Source organism: Cyanistes caeruleus, chromosome 10, assembly GCF_971803275.1.
Source record: "Cyanistes caeruleus chromosome 10, bCyaCae1.hap1.1, whole genome shotgun sequence".
Classification (NCBI taxonomy): Eukaryota; Metazoa; Chordata; class Aves; order Passeriformes; family Paridae; genus Cyanistes; species Cyanistes caeruleus.
Genome location: NC_141710.1, coordinates 8275274 through 8293783, shown reverse-complemented (window position 1 = coordinate 8293783; position 18510 = coordinate 8275274). Strand labels below are relative to the sequence as shown.

The window sequence follows — 18510 nt, the reverse complement described above, 5'->3', positions numbered from 1 at the left end:
CCTTGTCTAAGGCTCCTCTTCAGAGTTATTTTTTTAATAAGCAGGCAGCCTGAAATCCTGAACTTGTAAATGTTGGATAAAAGTCCAGATTTGTTTTTTTGTTTTTCCTTAGCTTTTCCTGTTCTTGAAATGTCCCCTCAGGGAGGTGTGTAGGGCAGGCTGGTGTTAAACCTGCTTCATCTCGTTGCAGTGTTTGAATAAAGCCCAGTGATCGACAGCCAGTGGATGCTTGCCTTGACATCCCTGCTTTTAGAGGACTGGTTACAAACTGCAAAGCCCTTATTTTTCCTTCCAATGCTGTATTTATCCCTCCCCTTATGGCTTTGGAAATGAAATTTGAGCCATTTATTGTGCACTAAATTTAGGGAGGACAAAAATATTTGCATACAAATATGATTGATCTTTCAAGCATGCAAAATGAGCAAAAAATGATGAGTCTGATGTTGGACAAAAGCAGAGCTTGAGTATTTTAAAATTAAAATAATTTAAAAGAATCTGTATCTATGATGGCAGATGAGCTTTTTCTGAGGAAAGAAAACCTCCTCTTTCTCATTATATACCGAGTAAATGAAGATATTCAAGTCAGATATGGACTGAATTTTAAATGTGACAATGGCATTTATTCTGCAGGAGATGTCATGTCTGTAATGGATTATAAATTATTTTTAGTTGCTACTAGAAACAGAAGAAGGGGGGAAGAAATAATCAATATTGACACAACCCTGCTTTATTTTTTAAGTAGTGCTGATCTTGGTGGCACCAATTAGAGGAGGAAAGAGCTAAAGCTGCAGAAGTGCAAACCCATTCTGGTGTTTAGAAAAGGGCCACAGCAGCGAGACAAATGTGCTGCCTCTGTGTTTCTGCTGGGATGGTCATGCCAGCAAGGTCATCATTCCATCCTCTCCTGGGAGCTGGGCAGGTGTGGTGGGAGGCCACGGCCCAGGAACAGCTGTGGTTCTGTCCACCTTCACCCTGCTGGTGCTGCTGTGTCCTGGGGCCTGGGCACAAGGACACTGACCCCAAGACCCTTTGCCAGCCCATGCTTCTTCCTCAAGACAAGTTTCCTGACTTTTCCCACTGACAGTAGGGATGATGATATTCCAGCTAAGGTATGACAAACCGAGTGGGCCAGACCCCTCTGGCCTCTGTTTGTGGCAGCGAAGCTCCCCTCCCAACCCCATGCCCTCTTTCTTGCATGAAATGGAATAAAAGCCTCTTGCTGCAAGGTGCAGGGTTGATTGATTAACTTTTATCTTCTCATGATGCATGACTAGGTAAGGCAGAGCATGTGACAAGACAAGCTGTTCAGAGAAATCACTGCGGATAGAGCTGGGCTGTTCCCAGGATCCACAAAAGGATGCAGCATGGGCGAAATTCACTCAGAAAAACAAGATTACCCAGCTCCTTTGCTTAAGCAGTTGATATTGAGCTAATTCTAATGCAATTTCCTAAAATTTAGAGATGCTGTGATGCGATCTTATTCTTGTATAAAATGCCATGGAACTTCTGATGACAGAACAGATCCAATTTTCTGTTGCATGACTCATTCTGAGGAAAAGAATGCTGTACATTCAATATGACCAAAAAAAGTACATTCAGTAAGGCCCTCCTTATAGGGCTGTGTGGATGCAATCAATCGTAAGCACAAAGTCCAGGCAACACTTTTTGATATGGAGTAAAATTGACAGATGGATTGTAGAAGCCTTTGGAAAATTTTATCCACTGAACCCAGAATAGCCACAGCAGAGACCTAAGCCAAGTGTCTGCCTGACTTTATATGCTGTAAATCTGAGGTGAGTGGTTAAGGAGGATGGAATCTTGCTCACGTGCCAACTAATTTGGGTTGTCTGAAACGCGCTCTAATGCAGAAGATCAGGGATAGATGGATGGGGTTCAACAGGATGATTTAACGGGAAAGAATTTGCTCCATAAGTATTAGTCATTTGGTGACAGAATGCACAAAAGCCTGTTGGAAATACCTGCAGAAGAACAAGAAAATTCCTGAAAGTCTGAATTGAGTAATTTTCTTCTGGGTGTTTTTTGTTATTATTTTGTTTGTTGGTTTTGATTATACTGAGTATTCTGTCCATGGACTGAGGTGTATTAGCGATAGCACTGTCTGCAGGGCTGTGTTTTCTGGGCATTCAGAGCCCTGCTGAGGGGGATGTGGTGTTCAGCAATACAGTTCCCAGCTGCTCAGAGGGCACTTGGACCTTGCCCTCTGCTTACTGCAGCAATGCCTTTCTATTTCCCTTCTTAAGGGTTGCTAACATGGGCCCTAATGCAATATTTTTTGGCTCTTTTCTTCCTGGATCTGTTAATGAAAGTGAGTGTGGATGGAATCTGGGGCCAGAAGAGTTTCAGTACAAAAACTGAAATTGTATTTTACTCATCAAACTATGTGAATTGAAACAAAATCTCTGCTTCCAGATCTCCATGTTAACTACAGCAAATGCAGCCAGGATTGTCTTGTTGTCTGTTCATGGCTAAAATTATTTCTAGCTTACTGTTCTTACAATAATTTAATTTTGTAATGTTTATTGGCATGGAAGGTATATTCATCCTAGTTTTTTGGGGTTTTTTTTTGCATTTTGTGCTGTAAAAGGTCAAAATTGTCAGGAAAGATTTATTTTTGGGGAAAAAGAATCCTTATTTAAAAGCCAAAGTAAAATAACCTTTCTGTAACAGAAAGGAAGGTAGAAAGGAAGAAGGAATAAGCTAAGACTCTGAGCATCAGGTGAAGCCATGTGTTACATCTTGTATTGTGTGATTTATGAAATGGTGGTATTTACACACCCCACTGATCCAGGCGTGCAGGTGCTGCCCTTTTTGAGTGCTGAGAATGGAGGTAAAACTGTAAGGGCCTTTTCAGCAGCACCTGGCAGTGGTGCCAGGGATGGGTAGTCCTTCTCTGGCTCCATCCCCATCCAGAGGAGTGCCAGCCTGGCCCCTGTCCCATGCCACAGCCACTGGCAGAGCCAGAGCACACAGCCTGGGATGGGGGCTACTGGGGCAGGAGGAACCTTCTGCCTTATCTTTCACCAACATTCTTCAGTTTTTCCATCTACCTCAGATAAACAATGGAGGGGTGTCCTTCCCCCCTCAGCCCCCTCCCTCAGGAGTGTCCCTCTCTAGCTGGTCCAGAGCTCCAGGGCTACACCTGATGACAAAGCCACAGATGCCATCAACATCAACATTCCAGCCCTGTGACAAAGCCAGAAATGTGCCACAACAGCTCAGTCAATGAACTAAAGAGAAAAAAAAATAAAAAAAGCCCTGCTGGCCATAGCTGTTGAAAGGCCATCTCCTGCCAAGGCATGAGATAAACACACACTCACACAGACCCTGGGTGTAGTCTTCCTCATAGCTGGGCTCACTCCTTCAGCCCCTGCGTGCCCTCAGCTTTGCTCCTGCCTCACAGCCCTGGGCGAGTGTCCCTGCTGCTGGCTTGGCCTGCACGCACCCCCGAGCTGGGGTCATCTTCAGCCACCCCCGAGCCGGGGTCATCATCAGCCACCCCCGAGCTGAGGGTCATCTTCAGCCACCCCCGATCTGGGGTCATCTTCAGCCACCCCGAGCTGGGGTCATCTTCAGCCACCCCCGAGCTGGGGGTCATCATCAGCCGCCCCCGATCTGAGGGTCATCTTCAGCCACCCCCGAGCTGAGGGTCATCTTCAGCCACCCCAAGGTGTAGGTCGGGTTTATCAAGTCCTTCCTCCCAGCCTGTGGGAGCTGAGAAGCAGAACTGCCTGTATCACGTCTGCCTTTTTGGGGTTTATTTTGTTTTTGGTTTTGTTTTTATTTTTTTCTTTTTAAACCTTTATTCCCTTTCCCCCTTCTTTCTTCCCTACCTTGCTTTTCTCTTCTTGTTTTTTTCCTCGCGGCTTTTTTCGCTCTGTCATTTTTTTTATTGGTTTTTTTTTTTTTTTTGGTTTTTTTTTTACTTTTCTCCCCGTTTTTCCTTCCCGGCCTTTCCGCCGGTTTTACGTGCGCGGCTGTGTGCCCGCCCCGTGAGGGCCCGGGCTGGCTCCGCCCGCGGCGGCTCCCGCGGCGCCTCGGCCGGGCCGGGCGGGCGGGGCGGGGCCCTGACGCTGAGGGCGGTATAAGCGGCCGCTGTCCGGGTGCTGAAGGCGGCGGAGCGGCGGAGCGGCGGCAGCGCAGGTAGGGCTGCAGGGCCGTCGGGATGTAGGGATGTAGAAGGGATGCGGAGCCCCAGGGCTGCGCAGGGGGATCCGGCACCGAGAGAGCGGTGAAGTCGCACCGAGAGCCGGTGGTGCCGCGGCAAGGGAGCACATCTCTATTAGATGTGCCCCATCACTGTATATATGGTATAGGCGCACTGGCAGCACCGGCCGGGGCTCAGGCGGGAGCTCCGGGAGCGATGGCACTCAGCCGTGCCGGGTGGCCGACACGGCACTTGGGCGGATGGGCGGGGGGTCCCTGGGATGCAGACACCCTCCGAGTCACAGCACACAGTCCTTCCATTCACTGGAACTGCTGTGGGTTTGGGCTTTTACCCCTCCGTGCTGTTTTGTTTGTGTTGTCAGTTCCTTTCACAGGGTTAGAGATGCTTTTGAACAAGGCAGATTTACTGCACTCGTGTCATTTATTGCAAAATAGAAATGGGAGGAAGAGTGCATGATATATTTATTTTCCCTGTGGAAAACTGCTGTTAGGTTTCACCTAAGACTCTCAGGGCTGGGACACATTTATAGGAAAAACCTGGGAGTTTTCACAGCTAAATTTCACTGAAAACATTAGAGTCACATCAGAAACAACTGCTAGGAGAATGAGAGGGAAAATTACTGCTACCATGGAAACATCCCAGAAAGGAGATATTTTCTGTGTCTGTTTTTTAGGGAACTTTTTCAGTCTGTATTGCCTTTGTATGTGTTAAATTTTGATCATGATTGCCTGATTTTGTAAAGAGAAGCTTCTTCATCTTCATGTGTTGGCTACAAGATGATTTTCCTGTTTGTTAGGTGCAAGTAGAGGAGAAAATATGCTCTCCATCCTGACTGGTTTCACAGTTATCGATCTGGAGACAAAAGAGCTGTTTTAACATATTGTCCTTTGAGAGGCACAGGAGAGAATGTTTACAATATTTCCTAAAGATAGGCTAAAATGTCCTGTTTTCAGAACAAATGTGTAATTAAAGTCTGAAAGACTGGGGAGGAGTCCTCTTACCTTGGAAAGTGCAGTATATTTAATGACAAGATTTACGATCTGAACTCATAGCTTCTAAAATAAATCATTCCTAAATCTGTTTGACAAGGCTTTCAAATATCATCTACCAGGAAATTAGAAGTAAAAATTGACCTAGAGGCAAATGCACACAAAATATGTAGAGAGGAGCCAATGTTCTGTTACTTCTGCAAAGGAAATATCCAACTGAGCAACGTCCTTGTGGAACACTAAACTAAACTTTGCCTGGCTGCATACATTTTGATTTTAGTGGGATGCTGACAGCTCTTGAAAGGCTGTAGCAATCCAAATTGTGTGCAGCAAAGGAGGGTGAGTTCCTGGTCTTTGTGAGTGGGTGGTGCTTGGCAGATGATTATAGAAGGACTCTCCCTTCCCCCATCCCTTGAAAAGGACAGTTTTTCATGTGCTAATCAAACGGACTCTGTTAGTAACCACTCTGCTGAAAAAGAAAGTCTGAATTTCACTTATTTGCTACAGAAGTAGAAAATTAGGTGCTTTTTGTTGTTGTTGGTAGTGGTTTTTTGTTTGTCCGTTTGTTTTTTTATATATGGAGATATATATTTATGTACAGGGCTAGTGCCTTTTCTGTGACAGAAAACGAAGCAATGTGTTGGCTTTGTCTCAGGGCAAACTCAGATCTGGAGGGTGGGACATTCTAATCAACTGTTGAACTAATCCCTTGTGAAATCAATACTCAAATGTATCCAGGCTTGAAGTCAGAAATGTTTGGGGAAATTGTTTGCTATTATGCCTGTTAGCCTGCTCATGCATACTGAAGGGGGAAAAATAAGCAGCTCTCTGAACTGATAGTGCTTTAATTATTCAGTAAAGTCACATTATGTTAAGGACAAAATCTGAGTGGAAAAATCTACCAGTGAGCTGAAATGAACACATTCATGCTCACTTTCTACTTCCAGCAGTAGTGTAAACACGGGTGTACACAGCTCTTTCAGGATGCCATGAACCACCAGCGTCTCAACAGGATGCTTTTACCAAGCCAAAAACCAAAGGAACCAAAATAGGTCAATTAATCAAAGCAGTTTCTATCTTTATCATTCCATTCTCATTATTGTACTTTGTTAATGTAACTGGATCAGAAAAGAGTCTAATCTGTCCCGTGGCCCCAGTGTACCAGTGCCTGAGTGTGTCCTAGGGAATGACTGATGGCAATTTTCCCCTGTGCCAGCTCCCTGCAAGGCTGGGCTTTTGCAGCTGTATCCTCATGCACAGCGATGCTGTAATCGTCTTAATTCTGTCAGTGGCATATTTTTCCCAGCTCTGTTTCAGAATTTATTTTTGTCTGGTGTAAGCTGGGCAGACATGGGCTTCTACTGATCTATTCTAACCAAATTTGCCAGTGGTCATGTTTCTGCCTGTCCTGGGACCTGATTCAATTTCTGCTGAAGTGAATGAATAAGCAAATGAATGAAATCACCACTCAAACCTACTCGAGCTCAATTCCAAGATGGGCTTTAAAGGATTCAGTAAAATGATCTTGTACCTTTAGGATAAATTATAGATTTCCTCTCATATAAGAGATCATTGCCCTGGGAAGATGACTCATAGAGTCATTAACTGGTATTCACCTGTGATACAAATAATCTTAAAAAAATGAAATAGCAAAATAAAGGAAGTAATAGCTTCAGTACTATCAGTACTGACAGAAATAAACTTGCAAGAAATTTTATATGCTACGTTCTGCACTTGATCACATTAATTTTATTGCAATTTAGCATCATTTAGCAGTATTGTCCTGGCATGAAATTAGATGCCCTATGGAACGAGCTCACAAAATATTTCTGTCCATAGTTTTAAGATTAGTATTATGAGTAACATTAAATGTATGGATACACCAATTTTGTCATTTAAGTGCTTTGTTCTCATGATCAAAATGACATTGAGGTATGTCTATGGGCATTTCATGAGTTATATAGGGTTGGTATTTTGTATGTTGGTGCTGTTATTGGACAATTAATGTCCATAAAGTACATGGAGCATTGAGATAAGAAATTTCTTGCATAGTTTCCTAAGCCTGTCTCCATATGTTAAAAGCTTCTTTTTTTTCTTCTTCTTCTTTATTTAAAGGAAATATTTTAAACATGGCAGAAACTAAAAGCTTCCAGCCTGGAGCAGCCTGTGCTCTCACCTTTTTCTTTGTCCTAATCTGTTGGGTTGATGCAGCCTCCTTCCAGCAGCACCAGCTGCTTCAGAAAGATCCAGACTATGCAATGAAAAACTTACAGAGGCTCCCAAATCCCGATATGATCAAAGCACTGGAGTACATAGAAGACCTTCGCAAGCAAACCAGCAAGGGAGAAGGCAGTCCTGATTACAACTCATATCAAAGTGTCCCGTACCTCCTCCCACAGAGAGAAAGCAAGGATCAGCTTCACCTCCCGGAAAACATGCGGGATTCTTTGACTGAAGATGAGTCCCAATGGGTTAAGGTCATGCTGGAAGCCTTGCGGCAAGCTGAGAAGGAGTCAAAAGCTGGCCCAAAGGAGAACAAACCTTATGGTCTGAGTTCAGATAACAACTTTCCAGCTGGAGTAACTGATGATTACGAGGCTTACAAGTGGCCTGAGAGGTGGCAAAAGTACCTCAAAATGCCACTTGGGCACTATGAAGACAGTTCAAGAGACAGTCCCTTCAAGCGTACCAACGAAATTGTGGAAGAGCAATACACCCCCCAGAGCCTTGCCACGCTGGAGTCGGTGTTCCAGGAGCTGGGCAAGATGGCAGGACCCAGTAACCACAAGAAAGAAAGGCTGGATGAGGACCAGAAATTGTACACAGATGATGAAGATGATGTGTATAAAGTGAATAACATCGCCTACGAGGATGTGGTTGGAGGAGAAGATTGGAATCCCATAGAGGAAAAGGTGGAAAGCCAAACCCAGGAAGAGATAAAAGATAGCAAAGAGGAAATTGATAAACACGAAGAGGAGATTGATGATGAAATGAAAAGATCAGGAAAACTCAGCTTCCTTGAGGATGAAATAAGAAGAGAAAATAAAGATCAAGTGTCAGAGGACGTTTCAAAACTAATGAATTATTACCTGAAGAGGCTGATGGGTAGTGCTGGGAATAGGAAATTAAGGACTGGAGGAGAACTTGAGGAAAAAAGAGCATCCATGTTTTTGGATAAGCAACTTGATCCTCAGGCTATAGCCCAGCTGATAGAAATCTCAAGGAATTTGCAAATTCCTCCTGAGGATTTAATAGACATGTTGAAAGCTGGAGAAAAAAAGCAGCTTCAGAGCGAAAGGTTGGAAGCCGAGCAGGAAATGGAATTCCCAGAAGACCTCGATGAGATAACTGAAACAAATCTAGGACAGAGCGACATATTTAAAAATAATATAAACTCTAAAAACGGGTACATGAAGCAGCCTCTTATTCCAGAAAATCTACCTGAAGACCTCAATCTTGAAGATATTGTCAGCCTTCTGGGAAATGACAATTTAGCTAATCAGAATCCCTCCTACTTACTAAATCGTCTTAATCAAGAAAGCGATTTGCCAAGACTGTCTTACATTCCCAGAAGATTGAAAGGACACCTGTTCCCTAAAGCTGCCTGGATGAACGATTTGGAAAGGCGACAAACGGAGTATGAGAAACTGAATGACAAGGATGAAGAGCTGGCCGATTACTTGGCAAAGGTGCTGGCAAAATACCCTGAAGTGATCAATACGAACCAGATGAAACGAGTGCCGGCTGCAGCTTCTGAGAGCAACCTGCCGGAAGAGGAGCACCTGGAGCAGGCCATCCGAGAGCACCTAAACCAGCTGGGACCACAGGAGGCTGCCACGCTGGCTTCGCTCAGCAAAAGGCTCTCCATGGCCGGGGAAGCTGATGACACACAAACCAGGCAGTACCTGGATGAGGATATGCTGGCAAAGGTGCTGGAGTACCTAAAACAGGAGAAATCAGAGCTTGAAAGAGATCACATTACCAAGCGAGCAATGGAAAACATGTAATTGTTCCCCAAGTATTATTTCTCTTCAATGTGTTGACTTCTATCCCAATTCAGTTGTGATTTATTCCTGCTCTCCCACTAAACAACCTATGGTAGACTATTTACCATTGAACAGTCTGCATATCTTTCTCAGAGCTGTTATATTGTTTATCGGTATACTTATATGTTATAAATTATGGGGCAAACAACAAATTGCTTCAAGTGTTTTAAGAAACAATTTAATGATATCAAGTAAAAGTATAATATGTAAACAAATGACCTTTGCATTGTTAATAAAACATGATAAATGAAGAGTGACAATTATAATTTGAAATTTTTAAGATTAATTGGATTATTTTGTTACTGTCTGTAGTGGTTTTTGTGCAGTATCGAATAAAAAAATAAAGCATTATATATATATAGTTTTATTTACAAGGCTTTTTCTATTCAGTGTTTTATTGTTGATGAATAAATTATTTCTGGACAATCGACTGTGTTTCTTTGTGGCAGTTGATAAAATCATATTAATTGGAAACATATTTTTACTTCTACAGCTGACTCTTCTGAAATATATTATTTTTCCTACAAATTAAGTTGTAAGCATAAACTTGTGGTTTTCTGGGGTGTAAGAACATCCACTGGTGTTACCCTTAAGGGCAGGGGGTACCTGAAGAGCTTGCTGAAGTCAATCAGTGTAATAACTGCATTACCTAGAACTGAAAATTTGGCCTCACATAATTAAGAGGTATATCAGTACTTCTTGGCAGCAGGAGGAACAGAAATGATCTTCCAGCTGAGACAGACTTGATGATGAAGCTCTGAAAAAATGAAAATTATGAGCTCTGGGAAGCTCTGCAGACGAGTCCCCCTCCATCTCTCACAATGACAGCTGCAAAGAGAGGGCCAGGCTCCAAGGCAAGGCAGGCAGGGAACTGCTTTGGTTTGTCTGATAAAGATATTATTTCCTTTTTCATTAAATGACCATTACATGTCACATAAATACACAGAAAACCTTTACTATTCAGCACACTACCTGGACACTAGAAATGTCTCTTGAGCTCCTGTTATGACCTGCAGTAGATGGTCTGGAGAGGTTCTGGCTCTTTTACAGAAGGAAATGTGCTTGCAGAACTCTGAGAGACAGAAGTGGTTTTCACTGGGACAGCTCATTTCCAGGATTATAGTTTAAAAGTGGTTTTCCCTGTGGTATTCTGCAACAGCTCATCTGGCCTAAGTGGCGTGGGGATGATTTTTGGCAAGGCAATGTCTAATGAAGTACAAAGGCTGCAGAAATAAAACTTCAGTGTTGCCATTACCCTGAGCAATCGCAGCCAACAGGAGCTCAGCCCCTCTTGCAGCCATTATTCCTTGAATCCACACCAGACAATAAAATACCTGACTTTCCAGGTGTGTGTAGGACCTGGAAGAGGTGTCACACATGGTGACACATGACAGGTGGGAGTTCCTTAGTGTCATTCCCCTCCTGCCGTAGCCTGCAGTACTCCCTTGCCCTGGGCTACCCAAGCTCCTGAGCTGACCAAAGCCCTGGGGATCTGTTTGACTGCCCCCAGGCTCTTACTCAGGGAGAGCTCAATGAAAATTTTGGATACCAGAATGATTTTGTAGTAGTACAAACCTATGCATAAAAGGAGAGGTGCCATCAGACACGATGTAGAAGAGGAAATAAGCTTTGGAAAATCCTAATCTTGGCATAAGAAAGCACATCACTTTTTAGAAGTCCATCCCACTCACAGCATGTGCAAGCTATTAGGCACTTTGTGGTTCATCTTCACAAACAAGAAAAGGGGCACTGTGCTTGAAATAACAGAATTACTCTTTGTCTAACGGACCTATATGGAAGTGTCAAGCTGATTTCAAGCTAAGAAGTTACAACAGTACTTTTTCCTCTTCAAGCCACAGAAAGCAGACAACTAATCCCCCTATGAAGTGCTTTATTTCTAACGAACTCATCTCCAACTCTATACTGGAATTAAATGAAATGAGAAAATATTAAATAGGCAGCAGTCTCTTGGTGGCTATAGCTGCCTCTTGCTATGCAACCAAGGCTCCCTCAGAAGAGCCATAGTTATACCTGAGTATGCAAGACAGCATTATCCAAACGTACATCCCATCATGAGATCTGCTCCATTAAACCACTCCAGAGCCTCCTCCTGCAGAGAGGCTGTGTAGTGCTTAATTGTTCTTAATAGCCACGGCTGCTTCTGCTTTCATTTGTCTGTGGTTTGTATTTTCCTTATGGGTGCAGTGGGACAAGGAGTCATGTTGTTAATAATGCACACAGAATGCACAATCCATAACAGATACACTATCAAGATTATTATCATAATTATATGCAAAATAAAGTGACCACCCTGCAATTTTTACTCAAAGTGAGGAGCAGATTTTTAATTCCCCTTTTGTGTTATGATTTGACAGCATCCCAGATGCAGCTGGTTTATACTCTGTGTCAGTGGCTTTTGTCCAGCAAAGAAAATGTTTCTGCTCAAATTTTCCTCCTAAAACTTGCTTCATTGTGTCCTCATATTTAAGGTCCTCCTCAACACACAGATTGAACAGAAATTCTGTATCTGGTCCAAATACACCAAGCTACTGAACACCTTCCTCAAGGAAGTTCTTCTTTGTATATACACTAGAATTCATTTATTAGTACCCATAAGAATAAATGCTGTTTTGGTTTTTTTCATTAATTCATATGCTACTGCAAGTGCTTTGTTTACATCTGCCTCTTGATGGTTCCATTATTTTGTCAGCTGGAGCTCTTAAATGAGAACACTTGTTGATTCAAAAATTAATGTAACCAAATTACCTCGACCGGAGAAATGAGATTGTAGCAATTATTTCCTTCTAAGAGGGTATTTCCACGGTGCAGTGGAAGGGGGTTGAGTTGCATGCAATGTGACAGTTGTCACTGTTTCCCAAAGCACTTTATGAGACTGGTTTTGCAGGAGAAACGACATGAGCCATTATTTTCATACCATGACAAAGGGGAGCCGAGGCTGGAGCACAGGCAGCCTGAGCTGTGCTTTGTCTCACAGCTTCGCTCTGCCTTTCTTGCTGTTATTAATGAGAACACTAATGATTCAAACCTGCATCTCCAGACACACCTGACCCAGACCCAGCTACTGCTAGTTAGGTCACACATGGCATCACAGGAGCAGAGCAGTGCTGTGGCCAAGGGATGTGCACTGGGGACTGATGTGTGGGAGCAGCATTCCCTGGAGCTTCCCCCCAGGCTCCACAGCACTGAGCAGTGGCTATTTACTACGTGATGCATAAATCCATACAGACACAGCTGGATGGCAGCTGCACTTTGCGTTTGTTCAGCTACCCAGGCGCCTCCAGAGAGGTTAATGTCAGCTACAGGAACTCCAGTTAGCAGCAGCAGGCAGGTGCAGAGCCTCTAGTGCATAAAGTGGAAAGGAGAAGCCCTGAATCAGAGCTGATTAGCTGAAGAGACACGTTATTCCTGACTTTTGGATCATTCAAAAACATTTGAGATCGTTAATAATTCATTTGCAGATGTAGCAGAGCTCTAAATGTGGCTGATTAAATGCATTTGACGTTTCTCTTGAGAGAGGCTGTTATTCCAGGAAACCACTTGGTATCTGCAAATGTCTTGGAGTTAGTGTACTCAAAATTACGGCTTCACTCGCAATGTTTTCCCTTGTAAAGAAAGGAAAGTGACCTCTCATTCCAAATGTAATGTACCCTGGTGAATAACAGTGGCACAATTATTTTTAAAGTTCCCCACAGCCACTCAGCAGATCTGCTGTGTAATGACATGGTCCAATGTGCAGAGCTCTGCCTTCCTCTGCTTAGACAAAAACCTGTAGCATCTGTCTGCTGAGATCTCCAGTGAAGCAGATGGTCATTCCTTATTGTCTATTAAACTCTTTCCAAAAGCATGGAAACCTTTAAGTGGATACCTTTAAGTGAATCTTTTTTTCCTAGCTCAAATTTTAGATACCATTTAGTTTCACATTGTACACATCTTGAGCCTGAATGCAAAAAGAAACCTCCCATCTCCACTTTTCTCTCTCCTCTTTGACCTAAGAGAAGGTGTGAGACTTCTTGGATGAGATACAACATATAATTTCTGCAAAGAAACACATTTTTACCATGGCTACATGTCTTGCCACCTGCTAATAAATGTCATAGCAGCACAACAAACCACTTAGATCTACCAGCACTTGTACTCCCCTTCTAAACACGTAAGAGCCATGCCAGGAACAGCATATATACACCTAGAGAAAGGTAAAAACAAAGATAAATCATTAAATGGGGAAACCCTCAACATTCCTTGCTTGTTATGCATGCAGCATAACAACAGGAGATATGTTAAATCCCTGCAAGTAAGTTTTAGGATGGAAATAGAATTTGACAGGAAAACTGTTTTCTGCAAGGGTAAATTTACTCAGATCCAACACAATATCAATTGATTTTTTTCTTACAAACATGAATGCAACAAGATAGAAACTTTTTGATAGTGACTGGCACACTGAAAGAGGCTAAGGAAAAAAAAAAAACTACATTGGAAAATTTTATTCTGTATGTAAGTCTGCAACTACCACCATATCCCACTGGGTAATTTAGACAAGAAAAATGTTACTGTGCAAACTCATGAGCTTTTAGTCTCACCCATGGCCTCAGATGTTGCTCCCCTAGAAGCAATAGTCAGGATGAACTTTGTTTAAATATATTTTTGACTTTCTAATTTCTGTTTTAAGAATGACATACCCCTGACCCTCTCCTCACTCAGAGTGTAGAGTCTGAAGCTGGTGCAACCCCAGTAGCACAAACTTTGAGGAATGGCTGGGGCACAGCGGCTGCTCTAATGCCAGATGTTCTGTCTTCTGCACACCTGAGCCTCCTCCTTGTGACAAAGGAGTTATTTCAGCCATAGGATCTTTATCTGCAGGGAAAAGTTATGGATATTTTTATTCTAGAAGAAAATCTACTGTTGAGAATGACTCAACTGTAAAAAAACTTAGAGAAAAAAGGAAACCTGCCAAATCCTCAAACTTTATTACTTGTTACTTTTTTACTTATTACAAAACCCCTGATTTTGTTTTATTTCGTGCTGTTTCTCCTTTGCTCCTTTCAGACTCAGCACACTGCACTTTTCTGATGCTGCAAAAGAGTTCAAAGCTACTGCTTGCTTCCCCTTTTGGCAACACCTTTTGCATCAGTCTTATTTATATCTGACCCAATGCAGGTGGATCTAACAACTTCACACAACTCTCTGCTGCATGGTGCTATTTGTTTCCGTGCTAGGAAATTTTGTGATATCCCACATAACAAGGCTGTTTTTAAGCTGAAACTCATTCCCAGCCCAGAGAAGATGTGGAGCAGAAGCCAGCATCCTCCACCACAGACAGAGCAGTGCTTGACACTGCCTTGGCAGCCCCATGTCCCCCTCCCCAGTGTGGGGACAATCAGGGACACCAGAGCAAACACTTGGAGACACAGTGACAGATGTATAGCTCAAACATACAGTTTACTGTGCAGTAAAACAAACCACTTTGCAGGGGAAGCCACAGAGCAACTCTTCAGCACTGCCATGGCTGTGAAGTTCCTTCCAGGTTAGAGCAATGTGCCCTCTTGGAGCTGATCACTGCTTCACGCACAGATAGCCACATCAGACTCCAAATCTCTTGGCTCCAAACTAGGATGCTATTTACAGATCCCCCTCAGCTCTCCCCACCAGCCTTCCAAACAGGCTGGGATATAAACTCTGAAAAATAGGAAAATTGTTCAGGCACAGATGTGAGAACAAAAGGGATGGTAAGTAATTTGGATATTAAAAAATATGCTAAAATAAATTGTGACAGGCAGGTCAAGTTCCTGAGGAAAAATATTTTGACAACAACCTTCCAAGAAAATTTCAGTAAAACCAATACTTGCTCAAACATCTTTTCCCATCCATCTGATTCACAAGTAGGCAGCCAGAAAATGTGATTAGCTTTATTTCGTTAACCCTGCTAAAGGCAACATTTACATTTTTAACTTAATACTGGATGTTCACTGAAGTGCTCTCCAAAGCCAGGTGATGAATGAGGCTGGGGAGGCCTCCCATCCCTGTCACTCGCTACCTCCATGTGCCACAGAGAAGATAAATGATAATTGGGAGCCTGGCCATGCTGCAGAATAATGGAATCATCTGGGGAAAATGGGACTGGAGACTGCCTGAGTATCAGCATTCCCCTGGGCAACCTCAGGCTTTAGGAGCCTTCTGTCTTCGAGCTGACACCTTAGTGGTAACTTTCTTGGCTAACTCATTTGTTAATCAGGTTGAGTAATTTCCTTCTCTTCCATTTACCATCCTCCTGACTTAGCTCAGTGCATGAGTCAGTAAGCCTGGCTTCATCTTCTTTATAAATTCTGAATGTATTTTATTGTGGATAAAGTTTTTGCTGATCAACTCCTACAGCTTAAATATTCAGAATGGAAAAAAAAGGTGGAACTTCACCTTTGGCTTGGGTATTTTTAAAAATTAACTCCTACCTCATAGCACCTCTCCAAAGAAGCAGCCAAAAGCAGCAGTAGACTGTTCTATAAATATAAAATGGAAGTGACCTTTTAAAAATACATACTTTACATATCAAACTGCAGAGATAAAGTAGAATATAGTTATCCTATGCCAAGACCATTGAGACACCTGTGTTTCTCCTAAGGAAATTACTTTGCCTTGTAGCTCACCTTTTTATAGTGCACATTATTCTGCCTGTGAAATTCATTACCTAGTACTTGATCTCCTTGATAGCCTAGCACTGATGTCCTTTGGAAATGATTTTTTTAACAGTCTTCTTGATGAACATGTGTTTTGTGGCACCTGAAAATAGATGTACTTCAATTCTAGGCTAGCTGCACATTTTACCTATGGAGCTGTACGTTTCAGTAGCTGTGACTTTCTGTGTGTGGAGATGGAAATAATTGAAAGGGTCATTTGCCTGATGAGATACGATTATTTGTCCTCCTACATATCCTATGAGTACAAAGTTGGATTTATAGCTTGACCTTTTTACTTTACATCTTTCAAGAGCCAGAGAAGAAGCAGTGTACTACTTTATAAAGCCTTGCTGGGTGTATCACTACAGGCACTGTAGTGATATACCCCCCTTATAACAAAGACAGTTGAGGTGTACAAAGCAGCAGGTGCTTCAATGCAGTTACAGACAGGAAAACACATGGGAGGAGAGCAGGCAAGACCCTGCTTGGTGTTCACAGGTTAGGAATGAGATGTGGGGGACTGTTTCTGCCACCAGATCTGACTTGGGCAGCAGGAGACAGGTCTTCAGCTTGACTTTCTCACAAGGAAGGCATCAGCCTTGGCTCATCAGTGTTTCTGTTCAGCCTGATGAAAAATATCTATTTTCTGGCAAAAGAAACTAAAGCCAGGGATGCTGTTCTCCTAAAAATATTGTGACTTTTGGAACTGTGAAACAATTTGGCTGCCTAAAACTAAACATCTACATTAAAACAGCTCATCTTTCCAAGTTGCTGTGCCTTGGCAAGGCTAAGAAAACATTGGGGTTGGCTTTTCCTTATAAATAGCCACACTGTGTACTGGGGTAACTTACTGCAGCTCTGCTGACTTCACTGCTAACAAAGGTTTGGCCACCTAGACCAATAAATACATGGAGACAAACGATCTCCCCTGTCCATGTCCTGTTTGAGTGTGTGACAGTTCCATGTGCAGCCAGGATCTCTGGGGAGCACAGGCCCTGCCCAGCAGAGCCTCTCTGCTCTGTGTCCCAGAGAGCAGCAGGCAATAGAGGACTGACAGGGTGTGGGAGCACAGCTGTGACAGGAGCACCTTCCCCAGCCCAGGTGAGAGGAGAGCCAAAGGACAAAGTGTCCAGGGTCTCTGTGAAGAGGCAGTGCTGTTTCCCAGGAGCCCACATGCTCATGTGTCTCCCTGAAACCCACCCACTGAGCATTTCTAACCTTCTGTAAACGGGCAGGGCACAACTCTCCAGTGCCCTGCAAGCCCTCTGCCATTCCTGCAGCCCCCAGGAGCTGGGCTGCCTCGGGACCAGCCTGGACCTTGGCTGGGAAGCCTCTCCTGGTGCAGGGGAGAACCCTCCAAGGGGACAGAGCTGCTCCCAGCTGTGCTGGGCAGAGCTCCCCTGCCCTCCCCTGCCACAGGCCACTGTCTTTGGGCAGGCTCTGGAAGGTTTTTTCTTCATCAGCCTGATCCTCAAGCCTGGGGAACACAGGGTAGTTGCTGGGGCCACGTAAGGACAGACACACTTATATTCTATCTGTGCTACATTTTCTCCAACACTTACATGAATCCAAATGTTATCAAACCCCAAACTCTTCGTTTCACACAACACAAATTTTTATGTAGCTTTTGAAGTTGTTTTTAAAGCTCTTCTATAAAAATGAAGTACAAACTGAAGGTAAGAATCATCTGAACATAAAATGAACTATATTCTCTTCTGAAAATTCCCTTTCTGTTTAGCTTCTTAAGGTTTTTACCTGTTCAGAAATCTGCAGACTGCTTTACTCAAAGGATAAAAAAAATCTTGTTTCAAGAAAAAGAAAATATAATTCTCCTCTCTTAAACTAGAAAGCAGAAAATAGGATCTTCTTTTCTTTTTCTGTGGCTGATAGCGTCTGTAAGAGGCTTTCTGCATTCCTTCATGCAAGAGAATTAGTGGAGAATTAAATATCATATAAATGTGTTGAGACACAACTACAGCCTGCATCAAGAATAAGGTATCCTCCCATCCAGGGAAGTATTGTTATTCCAGAGAAGTCTGTCAGAGACCATTACTGATAATAGCATATAAAAGCCATAGTTCTGTTCCCCAGAACTAGCCAGTTTGCTTTCTTCACATGTAATTTAGAATTTGATATAATTTTCAACTTTGCAGTGCTGGGAGAGCAGTTCAACTGACTTTTAAAGTTAATTTCAAGAATCCAGTTCAATTTAGCAAGTAATTTGCAGAGACCAGCCTTCTTATTGCAGCATGGTTTTCTGCCCATTGCAGAAAGCTCAAAGGGGAAGGAAGTGTCATTAGCTACCCCACATAATACTCTCTAACACAAAATGCAATTGTAAGTGGATATATTGAAGCATTGAGATGCCAATTAGCTACTTCAATGTAAATTATTCTTTTACTTACAGGGTGGTTCTTCCTTAAACGTGAAATTGCTGCAGCTCTGAGGCTAACACCGACTCATGAGCTAAATGAATCACAGAGTCAGGTTACTGCATCTGCAAGGAATGTTCCTGAGTCTGACCCGATGCTACAGCACCTGCAGGAGATCTGTGTGTGTGTGCATGCATCTGCCAGAGGAAGCAATTCCCAAGGGATTTT

At 43.0% G+C, this 18510-nt stretch overlaps 1 protein-coding gene across 1 annotated transcript; it reads left to right on the top strand.

Annotated features, from left to right (window-relative positions):
• Nucleotides 1-3424: 3424 nt before the first annotated feature.
• SCG2 (secretogranin II) lies at nucleotides 3425-9649 on the top strand. Its single transcript, XM_023933230.2, has 2 exons — nucleotides 3425-4161; nucleotides 7291-9649. Exon 2 carries the CDS (start codon nucleotides 7305-7307, stop codon nucleotides 9180-9182), a length of 1878 nt encoding a protein of 625 aa, XP_023788998.1. The 5' UTR covers nucleotides 3425-4161; nucleotides 7291-7304; the 3' UTR covers nucleotides 9183-9649.
• The last annotated feature ends 8861 nt before the right edge of the window (nucleotides 9650-18510 follow it).